The sequence below is a fragment of the Mustela putorius genome, unplaced genomic scaffold (genome assembly GCF_011764305.1).
Source record: "Mustela putorius furo isolate JIRA1106 unplaced genomic scaffold, ASM1176430v1.1 tig00000929_pilon_pilon_pilon, whole genome shotgun sequence".
NCBI classification, from domain to species: Eukaryota; Metazoa; Chordata; class Mammalia; order Carnivora; family Mustelidae; genus Mustela; species Mustela putorius.
The window spans coordinates 1,361,589-1,377,102 of NW_025421520.1; the positions used below are offsets into that span (position 1 = coordinate 1,361,589).

Below are 15,514 nucleotides of genomic sequence, written 5' to 3' on the forward strand. Positions count from 1 at the left end.
GTCACAGCGGGCACCGGGTGACTGCCGGTGCGGCAACTCTACTCCCGCACTGCACAGTAAATGCTGCCCTCCACAAAATCGTTTTCCGGAAAATCCTTTATTACGTACTCGTCATAAACGGGGCTGGGATTACAGCCCACTGTAACAAAGTATGAACGAAGTCCATCACAAATGTGACAAAAAGGTAGTTAACACTTTGTGAATTTCCCCAGAGACTCACCCTGTTCAATTAAAACCACAGCCAAATGCAGTACCCAATTCTGCCAGAGCTACCCTGACCTCCACCACCCACGTGAAGCAACAAACATTACGAATGCAATTTAAACACACTGTGCAATTTCTGACTCTCCTCTAAGAAATGGACTTCGGGGACGCCTGGGTGGCTCAGTGGGTTAAGCCTCTGCCTTCGGCTCAGGTCACGATCTCAGGGTCCTGGGATCGAGTCCTGCCCGCATCAGGCTCTCTGCTCGGCAGGGAACCTGCTTCCCTTCCTCTCTCTGCCTGCTTGTGACCTGTCAAATGAATAAATAAAATCTTTAAAAAAAAAAAAAAAAAAGAAGAAGAAAAAGAAGAAGTAGGAGTAAGGCCAGTGGATTTTAAGTTCATTTTCTGGTAATTTTCTTTAAAAAAAATCTTTTATTATTTTTTTTTAACCACACAGTCTAAATGTTTTTTGACAATTCAGGTAGTTGTTTTACTCATCAAACTTGACATAATTTCAAATATTCAAGTTATAAAACTTTAAGCCGGAAAATGAAAAGTCTTCGTTACAACAGCCATGGTGATTTGAAGAAACACGTTCTTTTTTAATTTCATGCCTATGTTGTTAAAAGCCGCCACTGTGAGACTCGACACACCTTTACGAGGAGCTTATCACGGGCCGTTACTAGTCTGTGCCCTTCCAGAAGGCAGTAAAGGAGTATGTCCCGTGACCTTGCAAAATCTTCAGCCCCAAACTACAAACAATCAATTTTTAAAAACTTTTCAACCCAGCAGTTCTATTTCAAGGAAATCATTCATCTCAAAGATGAAACTATTTCACTGCACTAAGAGAATTCAAACCATTGATTATATATTGAAAACTGAAAATAACCAGACTTTCCAAAAGTGGAAGTGGTAAACAGCTTTTTCAACGTTCATATTTAAATGGCCGTTAGGTTCAGGCTTTAGACAAGGCAGAAGAGAACACTTAGGTAACACACACAACCACAGCACAGGACAACTGTGAACCGCGGACTCTTCTCTGGTAGCAAGACAAATGCTGCTAGCTCCCCCTTACCCCATTTGTACTTCCCAAGTCTTGAGCATGCATCCGCTTTAAGAACGGTAAATATGTTTGGTTTTAGAAATAAAGCTGTAACAAGACAACACAACGCGACCCACCACGCTACCAAGTGCTCCTCCCAACCCAGCGCGCACACGAACCGCAGCCGCCAGAGCCGGCGCAGGAGGGACGGACCCTGAGCGACGCGGGGCGAGGGGCCACCCCCACCACCAGCAGAGCCCGGGTTCATCAGAAGCTGAGCTGCGCGTGGCCGGCTGCCGACAAGCTCACCGCGCGCCCGGGGGATCCGCGTGTCCCGTACTGCACGTTCTCGGTGACGTGCGTGAGAGAAAACGGAACATGCGGAACCGTGGGAAGATACATCCACGATGCCACCGTCAGAAACGGAGCCCGCGTCAAACCCGTGTTAGCGACGCCCCCGAACTCCCGGTCATCGGCCGCGACCACATGTGACTGCACAAGGCCCTCGGCGAGGGCCCTTCCCGCTGGGTCGGGGAGCCCCGAGCGCACACTGGGCCGCACCAGCAAGCGGCTGCCCACCCCACACCGCGGCGCCGCAGACACACGCCGCTTCCACGGTGTTTCAGGACCCCACGAGGGAGGAAGGTGAGCGTTTCCGGGCACGCACAGCACAGCCATTGTCCTGTTAAGAAAATGGTGAAATGAAGTCGTCACCGGAGGACAGGAGTGCGGGTCCGGAGCGCACGGGGAAACTGGAAGGGGCGCCGGCGCGCTGCGACACTGGGCCCGCTGGTCTCCTGGGTGCGTCTCTGCGTGAGACCAGCGCTGCCGTCGGCAGACGGAACGGCACCTGTTGGGCTCCCCGGGACCGGTGTGCCTCGTCCAATCCACAGAAGGGCTGAAGAGAACAAAGGGCCACCCTCCCCCCAGTGAAAGAATTCTCCAGCCAGATGGGTTCTCAGCTGGACCCTGGCTCCTCCAGCCTGAGGGCCTCTGGACTCCACCCCAGAGCGCAGCTCTCCGACTCGGAACCGGTCCGTCTCCACAGCGAGTGAGCCGACTCCTTACAGCGAAACTTCCTCAGAGAGGGATATACGGTCAGAAACAGAAACACAGGCCCTGTTGCTCCTCTATGGAGAAACGTAACAGACTTCAGAAAGTAAGACCTGAATGCTCGATCACTGATTTTACAAGGACATTTAAGCGGGGAGATACCAAGGCGACCCGAAACAGGCACAGGTCTGGGCCGTGAGCCAACATGGTCACAGGAGCCCCGGCTGTGTACCAAGCACACCTTCTGTACCTCAGAGATCTGCTAGTCTCCCCAAAACAGGAAATCCCTGAAGGGGGTCAGTCTTATCAGCAAGATCCTCACCAACAGCCACGTAACAAGGTCACACTTAGGACAAAAAGTACATTTAACTGAACGCTGTGGAATAATTTAGCACAAGTGCACACTACAGATACACACGTGCACGCACACGTGCCAACAGCCTTATGGAAAAAAGTTTACATTTTGAGAGTGTTCAAAGCCATACGCGTTCTTAAGGTTTACCAAGATTCAGTATCTGGCAGATAAACACAGAACAAGTTTGGAGAAACAGGTCGATCACCTCCCTTAACGCACACCAAACAAGCACAGGAACCAAACTCAGTCCCCCCGGCTGCCACGGCTCCCAGCCCACTGCCCAGAAGCCCTCCCGTGAATCAGGAGGCGCAAACCCCAGGCACCGGGCAGGAGACTCTGACAGTGCGCGGTGCCAGCGGCTCCCCCCCCCCGCAGGCCTCACAGTATCAACTCCCGCCTGGGCCACAAGAAAAACGTGGGGGCGGGGACAGGACAGAACCTCCTACGCAGCAGGGGCATTTCGAAGAAAGAGGGTCGGCGGCCCCCATTCAACTGCCCCACGCTCTCCCACAGCTGCGGCCACAGAACCTGTCCTCCAAGTTCCCAGGAAGTGTTTCCTTCAACTACACGGACCAAAATTCCACGTGGAAGACACAGGGAGCCAACCCTACAAGAGAGTCCGGAAACGGACCCAAGCGAGGCTACAAACTACACGAACACCGCAGCAGCGACAGGCGTCCAGGCGCTGCCGCCCTGGAAAGTGAGACCGCACGGAGGGCCTGGCAGCCAGACCCCGCCCGCGGGCTTGCACACCCGCCGTGGGTCGGCTCCGCTGTTCTCCCGGCCGGGAAGAGAGTTCTCAGAACCACCCTGTCGGGCAGCCAGCCTCTCCTCTCCCCGCGGGCGTGCGGTGGGGACCACACGTGGCGGGGACTGGAGGGCACCACAGGCACATCTCGGAATCACTCCCAAGCACGGGCTCGAGGATGAAGAGCCGAGGCGCCCGCACTCGCCAGCATTAACTTCAAACGAAAAGGAGCTGCTTCCACACGCCAGCTCCACACCAAGGGCAAGCGCTCCCAAGGCAGCACAGGGACGTGCGGCCACGTTCTTCAGGAAAATGTGACCCAAAGAGCCAGTCCCTCCCAAGAGGAGCAGCGGGGAAGCCAGAGGGGCAGCCAGAGGCAGCACGACGCTGGAAACCAGCCGGACACGTTACGTGTCCACGTGGACTGTCAAGTCTTACGCTTCGCCTTCTTTCCCAGGACATGTGCGTGGACACACGAGTGTGGCACTTCATCCCTGAGGAGTGGGGAGGCACCCGCGCCTCTCACCTCTGCCTTCTCTACCTTCTTCCAGCACATCTCGCTCCGAAGGCCTCCCCCTCTCTCCCCTTCCAAAAGGGGCTGCTTCTAGAGTATACAGACAACTCTCCGGGGAAAGCTACTTTACAGGATGGACTGTGGCCCTCCAAAATGGTGTGGGATCCCAAAGCCCCAAGCCCTTGAGTGTGACCTTTTCCAGAAGGAAACAGGGTCTTTGCTGATGATGAGGTTAAGACGAGCTCAGTAGGGTGGGTCTGAATCCAGGAGTGCCGCGTCCCTAGGAGGGGGACATCTGGACAGGGACACTCTCGCCAAGGGAGCCAGTGTGCAGACATGCACGGACCATCTGAGGGGGCTGGAAGAGCTGCTCCCTTCCAGGACCTGGTTCCACACTCCTGGCCTCCAAAGACCAGGAGGCACCATTTCCTCTTGTCGGCCCCCAAGCCTGGGGGACTGAGGCTGCCCGAGGCCACCCAGCGGGCCTGGAAGCACAAGGCTTCTCGCTCAAGGTGCGCGTGGGCCTGCGGGAGCGCCCGCCTCTCCTCCCGGGGCCCCAGCCCTTCTCCACTCCCCGCTCCCTCCAGGACCGCTCCGCTGTGCTGTCTGAGCAAGGACGGTCTCAGGCACTGGTTCGTAACGCACAAACGTTTTATTCCGCTCACGGGCCCGCGGGCAGCCCCTCCGGCTCCGGCCCGCTGTCCTCGCTCAGCAGCTCCGCACACTCCTCGCTGAGCTCCTCCACGTCCCCCGCACTCGCCTCCTCCTCGCTGGACACAAACTCCAGCTCCTCACTGAGCAGCTCGCCCCGGCCCCGGCTACAGCCTTCGCTGGGCTCATCTTCGCTACAGACATCCAGCTCCTCGCTGGAGATCACATCCAAAACCTCGCTGTCCTCCTCGCTCGCCGCGTCTTCGGCCGAGTCCTCCGACCCGGGCTCCAAGTCCTCACTCGCCACCTCCTCGAAGCCTGGGAGAGCAAAATGACGGGCTCACTACGTCAAACGGACGTCTGGGTCAGAACAGTCTGCTACAGCCCTCCTGGCGGGAACACCACTTCCCTCCAAAAGCCCGCTGGCCCCGCGCGACAGGCGTGTCCCTTCGCGGCTACGGCCGGTGCGCAGACAGGGCTTCCAGGACTGAGACCGTGTATGAAGGGAAAATGGGCTGAACAGAATGGGCCCTCAGGAAACAGCTTTAGGTGTTGAAGCTTGGCTCTTACTAACGTGAGAACAGAAGTAAATAAAAATACTCAGGATACCAAGACATTCTTACAAACGACAGTCCTGCTGGGGCTTCTAATGACTGTAAGACGTTAGTGTTCTCTGACCTTCTCCGAACTCGGAGTCACTGGGTCCGGTAAAAGCAAACAGTGACCCGGACTCAAATGAACGCAATCCCTTCCACTGCACGCTTGGACGAGAGCTCATTCTGGTGTGCCTGGGAACGGATTCTGTGTGTGGGAACGGATTCCAACAAGATCAGCTGCCCGCAAAGGTAGGACCCGCACCCTCAATCTGCAGGCCAGGGCTCTGTGCGGGTTTGGGAACCCAGGTCAACTGCCTCTCCGGGCGGCTGTGGTCATCGGGGTACCGGCATCAGCCAGGCCCCAGGCCCAAGGGCTCTACCTCCCCAGCAGTTCTCCCTGGGGCGTTCTGAGGCCCGGCCCTGTGTACAGTCGCCCAGAGCCCCTCACTTCTCTGTCCTTGCCACTGGCTCGCTCGTGAGTTCTTCCAAGTTCTGTCCATCTTCAATTGGAGTCAGACATGGGATTTTATATTCTGATACTCACGAAATACAGTTCAGAGCGTCTCCCGTTTTGACCTACTCATCTCAGAGGAGAAGAGCAGAGGGAGGGAGGAAGGGTGAAAGCGAGGACTGAAGTTCTGCACCGCTACGAACGGACCTCACAGCAGGGCTGAGGGGAAACAGCGCCGACGCTGGTGGCCCACTGCGAAACCACGGCCGGGGCGGCCAGCCCCAGCCCCGCGTGCAGACCCGACTACACGTACCCCCAGCAGGCTGAACCGTTACTTCGTACATGTAGTAGCCGTGCAGCAGCTTCTTGTCCTGTGTGCAAATCCTTAGAGCCTGAAAATGGAAGTCCCCTAGAACACCTACAAGAATGGATTGAAGAAGTGTCACTCTCGCACCTGGCATGGGGAACACAGAGGAAACGCCCAGTCTTAAAATCTGAGCAGCTCTGCCTCTAAAACCAAGGGCCCGGAGTCTACAATGACAGCAGGATTAGTTATCGACTGAACAGGACTCCCGAGTCCAAAAGAAGAAATTTCTGCCCAAGTGTGCACATGTCCACAATGCCCGTGAGCTACACGTGCACATCAAGATTTCTGTACACACACACCCCTCACAACCTAGAACATGTCAAGCCCGGAGACTCCAGCAGCTTGTAGCGGGTACAACGCTCTTCACATCCTCTCCTACACCCAATTACAATCGCTACCCCTCCTTCTCTCTAGAGTAAGTGCTCAATGAAAACCATTCCCGACTCTTTTCCCAAGGAAAACAAAATCTGGCTACAATTCAACCACTAAGGACTCCTTCCCAAAACAAACCATGAAGCAATAAGTCAGCTTGGCCTGAGGCGCGGGGATGAGCCTGCTCACTGCTCCCCCACCCCATGTGCGCCAGGAACCCAAACCCTTGGGGGCAGAGGACCCTCGCCTGGCCACCAGGAGAGTCCCCAACACTGCGCTGCTCCCGCCAACACAACACATGCGAGTTCGCGAAAGGTTGTAATGAGACACAGAAGTAGTTTTAGCACAGGAAAAGACCATGAATTCTTTGTCTTCTTACGTTAAGATCTGTTAGGTACATGAAAGCCAATTAACCAAGAACAAACAGATGCACCTCCCATGTTAACAGGGGCCTTCCCAGTCCATGCTCTGCGGCAGCAGGATAAAGCTTCGAAGACCACGCTCCTCTTCACCCCTAACTGAGCCTCACTGTGACACCTGTGGGTGAGAACACTAATCCACACTTGTCCACTACACGGCTATTCCACAAGTACCCCCCTCCCTCCGTCAGCAACTCTCCCCAAGTCAGGCCACACCACAGTTTAAAAAAAATATATAGCTCTGAACCCTCATCTGAAGTAAACTCCAGGGCCACAGCATCTCACAGGCCCCAATACCTACCGGACATGGCGGCGAATTACTCTTCTTCATGCCCAGGATGGGCAAGGGTCCACTGGTTTCTCCCCCGTTATGTGCAGCTGAACCTCTCTTCTGGCTTCCCTCGTGGAGGGACGCAGGTGGTGCTCAGGCTCTCCAGCCAGGCTCCAGGCCACAAAGGATGGAAGCACAGACTGGGGACCCCCAGTGAGCCAACACAGAAATGGCTGTGGCTGGACCTGGCGCGCTCCGGCCTCCGAGCTCCCCGGCACCCCGGGGCCGCTCTGGCAGCCGCTACAGGGAGCTCTCAACAGGCGGCGCGCACCTGTGCCCCCCCACAACTTGCGTCAGAGACACACACGGGAACCTGGCATCAGGCATCACTGCTAGGAAGTGAGGGTGGCGGGAAAATCCGTCCTGGAAGACACGGCAGTTGAACGAGCAAAGACTACTCTCCCCGCCACGAGACCGGCACTGCCTTGCTCCAGAAACATCCTTTCTTTTCACCGACCGTGACCTCAACAGTCACAGTGCGCCACAGTTAGAAAAACAGACCGGGTTTACAGAGCCAATATCCTCTGAACAAGTCTGCTTACAAGGCCCAGTGTCTACCCAGAACAACTCGGGGCAAATGCACGTAGAACTCCGCGCTCAACAGCCAGCAGCACCTCCACCCCCCCAGCACCTGCATCCTCACCACTGTCTGAGAGACAAAAGGGAGGTCAATGAGAGCCGGACATGTAAGAAAACAACTACACTCACGCCTTTACTGTTTTCACATACGAGGCATGCATTCAGAAACCTCTGCCAGAGTAGACAAACGGGTTTTAGAACCCCTACACTGCGTAAACAAAGCTGAACCACGGGGCGCCATGGTGATGAACAGAAAAGGAATCATGGACATGCCCACAGAACAATGAACTTACCAAAGAAGTCAAATGAAAATGGGTCCCTTCCACCAAAAAATTCCCTGAAGACGTCATCTGGGTTACGGAATGTGAAGCCGAACTCAAACGGATTGTCGAAATGAATCCCTCCTGCAAGATGAAACAGAGCTTTCAGTCTGTGAATCCTTGGTTTTGCGGCTACTTCCTTATCCACAGAACATCCTGTAAATCGGGCTCATACACCATGGGTGCCTCATGGCCTGCAGCTGGTGGGGACACGCGAGCGTGGGCTTTGCGCTCTGGAAGGGCACAGCGTGGCCACCAGCCTGTCTCACCGTCTCTGCACCTGCCATCCACACCCAGGAGGCAGTTTCTCTTCTGTGGTGAAGCATCCTGTACAAGGGCGGAAACATTCACTCGTGCTCGTCAACCCGGTCTGTGCTCAGGCTGCGGCCTTCAGTCAACGCCCGCCGTCACGGGTCGTCTCATCAAACACAAGCACCCGTGTGAGGCCACCACCACAGGCTGTCAGGGGTGTGCATACCATCTGTTCTCTAAGCCCTGTGGGTATCCCGACCCAGTATCACGTACTGATCTGGGAGCACGGGTGGCAGAGCAGGGCCCCCCCCAGACTCCGCATCTACAAAGTGCTTTGCTCAGTACAAAACCAAGAGAAAAATCAACATTTACGTACCTCCACCTCCATTTAACCCTTCTTTGCCGTATCTGTCGTAGATGTCCCGTTTTTTGGCTATAATTAAAAAGGAGAGTCATTAAAGACCAAGTTCCTTTCCCCTCGATTCACCAAAGCATTTCCAGATTGTAAACCAAAGAACCAATGCAATTTTCAAGGTTTCAGTTCAAGAGTCAGACCTCTCTTACTTCAAAAAGGGAAAGCAGGAAAATCCAAGTACATCTCCTTAAAAACAAAAAATTTTTTTTAGTAGTAGAGAGCTTAAAATGTGATTATAGGGATGCCTGGCGGGGAGGGGGGGGGGAGCCTCAGTCATTAAGCCACAGCCTTCGACTAGGGTCATGATCCCGGAGTCCTGGGATCGGGCCCCACATCGGGCTCCTTGCTCAGCGGGGAGCCTGCTTCTCTCTTTCTTGCTCTGCGCCACCCCACCTGCCTGTACACGTGAGCGCACTCGCTCTCCCGCTCTCTCTGACAAATAAATCTAAAAAAAAGTTATAAAAAAATCTAAAATGTGGTTATACATACTGAAGTATTTCTTTCAGCCTCCTGTGCACAGAGCGTGCAGCTCACACATACATTAAAATCACACTGCACGTTATAAAAACTACTCCAATTCCAGACGTGTGCCTTCTTATTACCAGGTCCAATTGGGGGGATAAGATCTGGGGCGTGGAAACAGGATGGGGCCTCGATGGGGCAAGAAATCGATGTACTAAAAGCCAGACAAGAAGCCAACTCTAACCCCACAGGCTTCATCCCCTTGGAAGAGCAACAGTCCAAGCAAGCCTTGGTGAGGGTCTGCTGTCCTATTTACCTTCTAGAACGAACAGCAGCACTGCAGCCCTGGATGGACAGGCGCCTTCTTTTAATGCCATGTGTTTACCCCAAAACATCAGGTTCTACCAAATTGTGAGGTAAAACAACAGGAGTTACGGGGAAACCGTGCGCACAAGCAAACCACCAAAAGCCAGCTTCTGGCAGCCAGAGCTCTAGTAAGAACGGGACCCACCGCTGGGAAGGGAAGCCCCGGGCCGCCGCCTGCAGAAGACCACAAGAGCATCGCTGGCCCTCCGAGAAGGGGCAGAGAAGAGCAACACTGTCATCTTGATGAGAAGGGCAAGGTTCCCTTCCTGACAAAGATCAAGTCTGAATTCCATTTTTTGCTTTTGTAAAACCACGTGACTAAAATGAGAAATAATTTGGGATCAGTCCCCGATTTCTCCCACGTCCTGCAAGTGCTGGTTCGGCACAAACAGGGACCGGACAGCAAGAGACGGCGCAGAGGGCCGCGGGGCCGCCTGTCGGTCCGGTCCAGGAAGCCGCTGGCACGGGCGCCGGGGGCTCAGCGGTTCGCAGCCCCCACCTGCAGCTCACGTTGCAGTCTCGGGGTCCAGGGCTCGAGTCCTGCCGCAGGCGCCCTGCTCGGCGGGGAACCTGCTTCTCCCTCACCCCACCCCTGCTCTTGAGCTTTCTCTCAAATAAAATTTAGGGGAAAAAAAAAAAACTAAAGTTTCTCATTTTAAGACCTTAATGCTATATTTTTTAAAAATTACAATTATCGGGACGCCTGGGTGGCTCAGTTGGTTAAGCAGCTGCCTTCGGCTCAGGTCATGATCCCAGCGTCCTGGGATCGAGTCCCACATTGGGCTCCTTGCTCCACGGGGAGCCTGCTTCTCCCTCTGACTCTGCCTTCCACTCTGTCTGCCTGTGCTCGCTTTCGCTCACGCTCTATCTCTGACAAATAAATAAATAAAATCTTTAAAAAAAAAAAAGAAAATTTACAATTATCGGGCGCCTGGGTGGCTCAGTGGGTTAAGCCGCTGCCTTCGGCTCAGGTCATGATCTCAGAGTCCTGGGATCGAGTCCCGCATCGGGCTCTCTGCTCAGCAGAGAGCCTGCCCCCCCCCCTGCCTGCCTCTCCATCTACTTGTGATTTCTCTCTGTCAAATAAAAAAAAAAAAAAAAAAATTACAATTATCAATGTTTACGTGTTTTCTACTAACAGTTACTACTGAAATAAAACATCTGGGACTTCCTTTAAAGTAAAAAAGATGTATTAACAGACAAAACAGGGATGCTCACGTGTTGTTAGTAGTAAGGAGAGCGTGGTTGCATGGAGTTCTCTCCAAAATCAAAAATGCCTTTCACGGGACGCCTGGGTGGCTCAGTCACTTAAGTGCTGCCCTCGGCTCAGTCTTGATCCCAAGGTTCTGGGATCAAGGTCCACGTCCGTTTCCATGCTCAGCGGGACAGCTGATTCTCCCTCTCCTCCCCATGTGTATTCTCTATTTTTGTCACTATCTTTCTCTCAAGCACATTTAAAAAAAAGAAAAAAAAAAAGCCTTTCTCTAGTAACCCTGAGCACATGAGGACACACTTGGGGCAGGGCCCAGGCCCGGCAGCCAGCGAGGACTCCTCCATCCTGGGTACCTGGGAGCTGACTCACGCCAGCTCATTCCGTGCAGCTTCCTGGCGAGGCGGCGTCAGCAGATTCCCGGTTTCTAACAAAGCTCCACGCCGCTCCCCCAAGCCCAGGTCCCTCTCACACTCTTCTCCACCACGAACCTGCGGCCTGCATCAAGCTCACCTTCCGCCTGACTAAGGAGACCAGGCTAACAGATGGGGACTCTCAAAAGCCTGTGCTTTCCAACACCGACGCTCTGGAGCTGGGGCAGGGAACAGACACCTCAAATTTTGGAAGTCTACAGCTCAGCCAGACATTCCCAGAAACAAAGGAAGTCCTTGCGCACAGTGGAAGCCACCAACAGGCCCGCCACGTGAGGTGAGTGGGGCAGAGGGCACCGCACCACCATCAGATCATGACCACTGCCACCACGTGGTGACCCACATGGATTCCTATGCCCTGATCTGTCCCGTCCGTCCTCAGAACAGGCTGCCATCCTGTTTAAAACAGCCATCACAAAAGAACGTGCGAGAAGCCAGGGTGCTCACAGCACTCACGGGTAACGGTGTCGAGTATCTGCCAGGAACAGGACTCAAAGCTTCACAAGGAAAAGAAGGAATGTCTTTTCTCAGGGCCCGAAACCTCAGCCAGACACATCCACCGGCCCTGGGGAGAGTCCGAGCTCTGGGCAGATTAACTCACCATCTGATAACACCTCGTACGCCTCAGCTACTTGTTTGAATTTTCTCTCTGCCTCTTCTTTATTCTCCGGGTTTTTATCTGGATGCCACTTCAGTGCCAGTTTCCGGTACCTTGAAGAGAGTCAAAGGACAGTGGTCACACCCACGTGCAGAAACCCAACGGCCGTGGAACTTTACGGGGCTGGGGAATGGATGCGGAGCGCGAACTCGCGAGATGCATACCGATTTCCGCAGTGGAACCTCCCTCGCCCACTGCAAAAGAAACCGGCTCTCCCATCCACCTCACAGGCGCAAAGCAATTGCTCGACACACAGGCCCGTGGACACAAGCGAGGGCCAATGTGCACAGGGTGCGTGGACCACGCAGCAGCAGGAGCACAGCAGAGAGGCCAGGAGCTCGGAGCAGGCCCACCTGCCACCCCGCTCATGCCCCGGGCGCCATCCAGAGAGAGCCCTGCTCCGCATCCAGGTCTCACTGGAGACTCCAGAACAGTCCCGGTGACAGGCACGCACACACACACATACACACTGCTCCCTTCGACTAAGCTCAACATCAACGCCACCTCCGGGGTGGGGACTGCACGAACAGGGAAGGGACGCCCCTCAGAATCCAGAGGAGACCGCGGAACAAGGCAGGCCTCCTGACATCTGACAAGGGGACACAAAGCTGCTGTGGCTCAAATTAACCACAGCATTTTCATCAACAACCTCCGGCTGGCCCTCTTAAAATCTGGTTAACGCTGGACTCTCTACAACACCAAGAGACTTTATTTTTCTACCACTATGGACCCCAATAAGCCGTAAGCAGACCACAAGCCCTAAAGCATCACGAATCTTCACAGTAAGAACGGAGAGTGCACGGACAAGACAGAGTGTCCGTTTGCACTAGCTGCTGCTGTGCAACAAGGTTCCACAGGAGGATGCAGGTGCGTGCTGTCTGTCCAGGTTTTGTGAGAGACCGCTCAGCTCTTCCAGGCTCAAGGCATGCGGCATGGACCGTAAAGCAACCCCCCTCCCCGTGGGCCTGGAGGCCGCAGCCGGACTCACACCAGAATGAGCACCACGACCCGCAGGCCACATCACTTGGAGTGGGGGAAGAAGCACACGGCCGTGACTCAGACCAGACCGGACTGGAGGTTTCTCAGAAGACACGGGAGGGAGAGCACCACACAGTCACTCCTCCAACTCAGGTTTTCCTGATCGCTGCGCACGCAAAGCCTAGAGTCCACAAAATGGACCGGGAACATGCACCACCACACCGCTTTGCTCATTAAAAATAAAAAGCTAGGACGGCTGGGTGGCTCGTTCTGTTAAGCGTCTGCCCTCGGCCGGGATGGTCGAGTCCCACGTCAGGCTCCCTGTTCAGCAGGGAGTCTGCTTCCCTGCTTGGACTCACGCTCGTTGTCAAATAAACATCTTAAAAAATAAAATGAAATAGGGCACCTGAGTGGCTCAGTCGTTAAGCATCTGCCTTTGGCTTAGGTCACGATCCCAGGGTCCTGGGACTGAGCCCCGCGTCAGACACCCTGCTCCCCCCTCTGTCTCTCATGAATAAGTAAGATCTTCAAAAAAAAAAAAAAAAAAAAAAAAAAAAAAAAAAAGGTGTTCTGTTCCATGGCCCTGATTTCAATAGATTAAAAAGTGACAATATCAGGGGCGCCTGGGCGGCTCAGTGGATTAAGCCACTGCCTTCGGCTCAGGTCATGATCTCAGTGTCCTGGGATCGAGCCCCGCATCGGGCTCTTTGCTCAGCAGGGAGCCTGCTTCTCTCTCTCTCTCTCTGCCTGACTCTCCGCCTACTTGTGATTTCTCTCTCTGTCAAATAAATAATAAATAAAATCTTTAAAAAAAAAAAAAAGGTGACAATATCCAAGGACCAGCACGAAGCAAAGATTTATTATTAAATAAATACAGTTACTTACGCCTTTTTAATGTCCTCGGCTGAGGCATGTCTCTGCACGCCTAGAACCTCATAGTAATCCACCATGTTTTAACAGGCTGCTGGAGTTGAGTCCTGCAATGAGAAATCCATGGTCAGTGACAGGACGGCCAAGGTCTGGTTCTCTGTGAAAAAGAACACAGCGGCGGGGGTGGGGAAGGGGTCACCTCTCCAGAGCACTAATCCCCAGCCGGTCAGGCTGGGCCCTTGTCTGGAACAGATTCCAAGACTTGTGCCCTAAGACTCCGCTCTGTGTGGGAGGACGAGCTCTGAAAAGCAGCCTGAGCTAAGTAAGGCCGGGGGTGGGGGGACGGACTGGGGGACCGGGGTGGACACCCGACCACCCGCTGACGGGCTGGCGCGCCAATCCGGTTTTCCAACACGGGCAGTGCTAAAGGAGCTCTGGCCACCTCCTCCTCTCAGTGCGTTCCTGGGCCAGGCATTGGGCAGGACTGCACAGCCACCAGGATGAACACACCGTCCCTGCAACGTGCGAACCACACAAAGAACAGTGAGGAAGTGACGCACACCCCCCCCCAAGTCCCTGGGGAAGCAGCAGGAAAGGTCTGATTAGACACCTATGAGAGCACCTTCACCCTCTGGCTTAAAGTCCCATCCAGCCACGAAACAATCATGGCCCTGCCGTGACACCAACTGCAGAGCGCCCCGAGAGCCCACGCCGGCGACCTGCCTCACCCAGGTCCGTGTCACTTCACGGGCAAGACGGTCAGACTCCGTTCGCTTCGGCCACCTCTAACAGGAGGGCCTTGGGTCCCACACACCAGGGATACATTTCCCTCTATGAGAATCTAACACATTCCCCTCATCCAACCACTGACGAGACTCCCTAGGAGCAGGCCTAGCCTGCAACGTTGCAGGCGGACTGCAGCAGGGGAGCAGGGCCCGAGGCAGCCTGATCTGCCCACACCTGAAGCTGGGCTTTCCGCCGAGTCCCCAGAAACTCAACTATCAGACCCAAGAGACAGTCTTCCCGAGGCCACCATGCCAAGGCTCAGTGAGGTCTAAGGTTAATAATGCCACGATTACCAATTTCCCACTGCTCCAAACAAGACGCAAACACAGCTGTTGCCAACGTTTGGAGACCAACCCACAGGGGACAAAATCCAGTAGGACGTCATGACTCAGCATCTACACGTACCACAGCCGAGCATTTATATACAGAAACCCCGTATTTAGAAGGGGGTGCCTCAACGGCTCGATCAGATGGGCAGCAGGCTTTGGTCTTGGCTCAGGTCAGGATCTCAGGGTCATAGGACTGAGCCCCACACCGACTTCCTGCTCAGCCAGGAATCCGCTTGGCCCTCCTCCCTCTGCCCCTCTCCCCCATCCATGCTCTCCCAAATAATCTAAAAAGTAGTAATAAAGGGTCAGAAGAAGCACATGAATTCGGGGCACCTGGGGGGCACAGTCAGGTGAGCATTCTTCTGCTCAGGCAATGGTCCCAGAGGCCCAGGATGGCATCCTGGGACTGAGTCCCGCTTCAGGCTCTCTGCTCCTCCTTCTGACCCTCCCCTCTCACGCTCTCTCTCATTCTCTTACTCTCAAATAAATCAGTAAAATCTTTTTTTTTTTTTAAGATTTTTTTTTTATTATTTATTTATTTGACAGAGAGAGAGAGATCACAAGCAGGCAGAGAGGCAGGCAGAGAGAGAGGGGGAAGCAGGCTCCCTGCCGAGCAGAGAGCCGGACGCGGGACTCGATCCCAGGACCCTGAGACCACGACCCGAGCCAAAGGCAGCTGCTCAACCCACTGAGCCACCCAGGCGCCCTAAGAAAGAGAAAAAGAAAAGAAAAGAAACCCACTTGCTACTAGTCCA

At 54.4% G+C, this 15,514-nt stretch overlaps 1 protein-coding gene across 4 annotated transcripts in view; it reads right to left on the reverse strand.

The window, feature by feature from the left end:
- DNAJB6 (DnaJ heat shock protein family (Hsp40) member B6) overlaps nucleotides 1-15,514 on the reverse strand; it is a 62,775-nt gene that overhangs the window by 25,963 nt on the left and 21,298 nt on the right. For 3 of the 4 annotated variants that reach the window (XM_045086299.1, XM_045086300.1, XM_045086298.1), the window contains exons 2-5: nucleotides 13,660-13,751; nucleotides 11,740-11,849; nucleotides 8,631-8,687; nucleotides 7,976-8,086 (exon numbers count right to left, since the gene is read on the reverse strand). In XM_045086299.1, the coding sequence (XP_044942234.1) occupies nucleotides 7,976-8,086; nucleotides 8,631-8,687; nucleotides 11,740-11,849; nucleotides 13,660-13,724 (343 nt within the window). In that variant the 5' untranslated portion in view covers nucleotides 13,725-13,751. Of the gene's footprint in view, nucleotides 1-4,549; nucleotides 4,886-5,927; nucleotides 6,033-7,975; nucleotides 8,087-8,630; nucleotides 8,688-11,739; nucleotides 11,850-13,659; nucleotides 13,752-15,514 lie in introns of those variants that run through there. The other variant, XM_045086301.1, reaches the window with a different exon arrangement.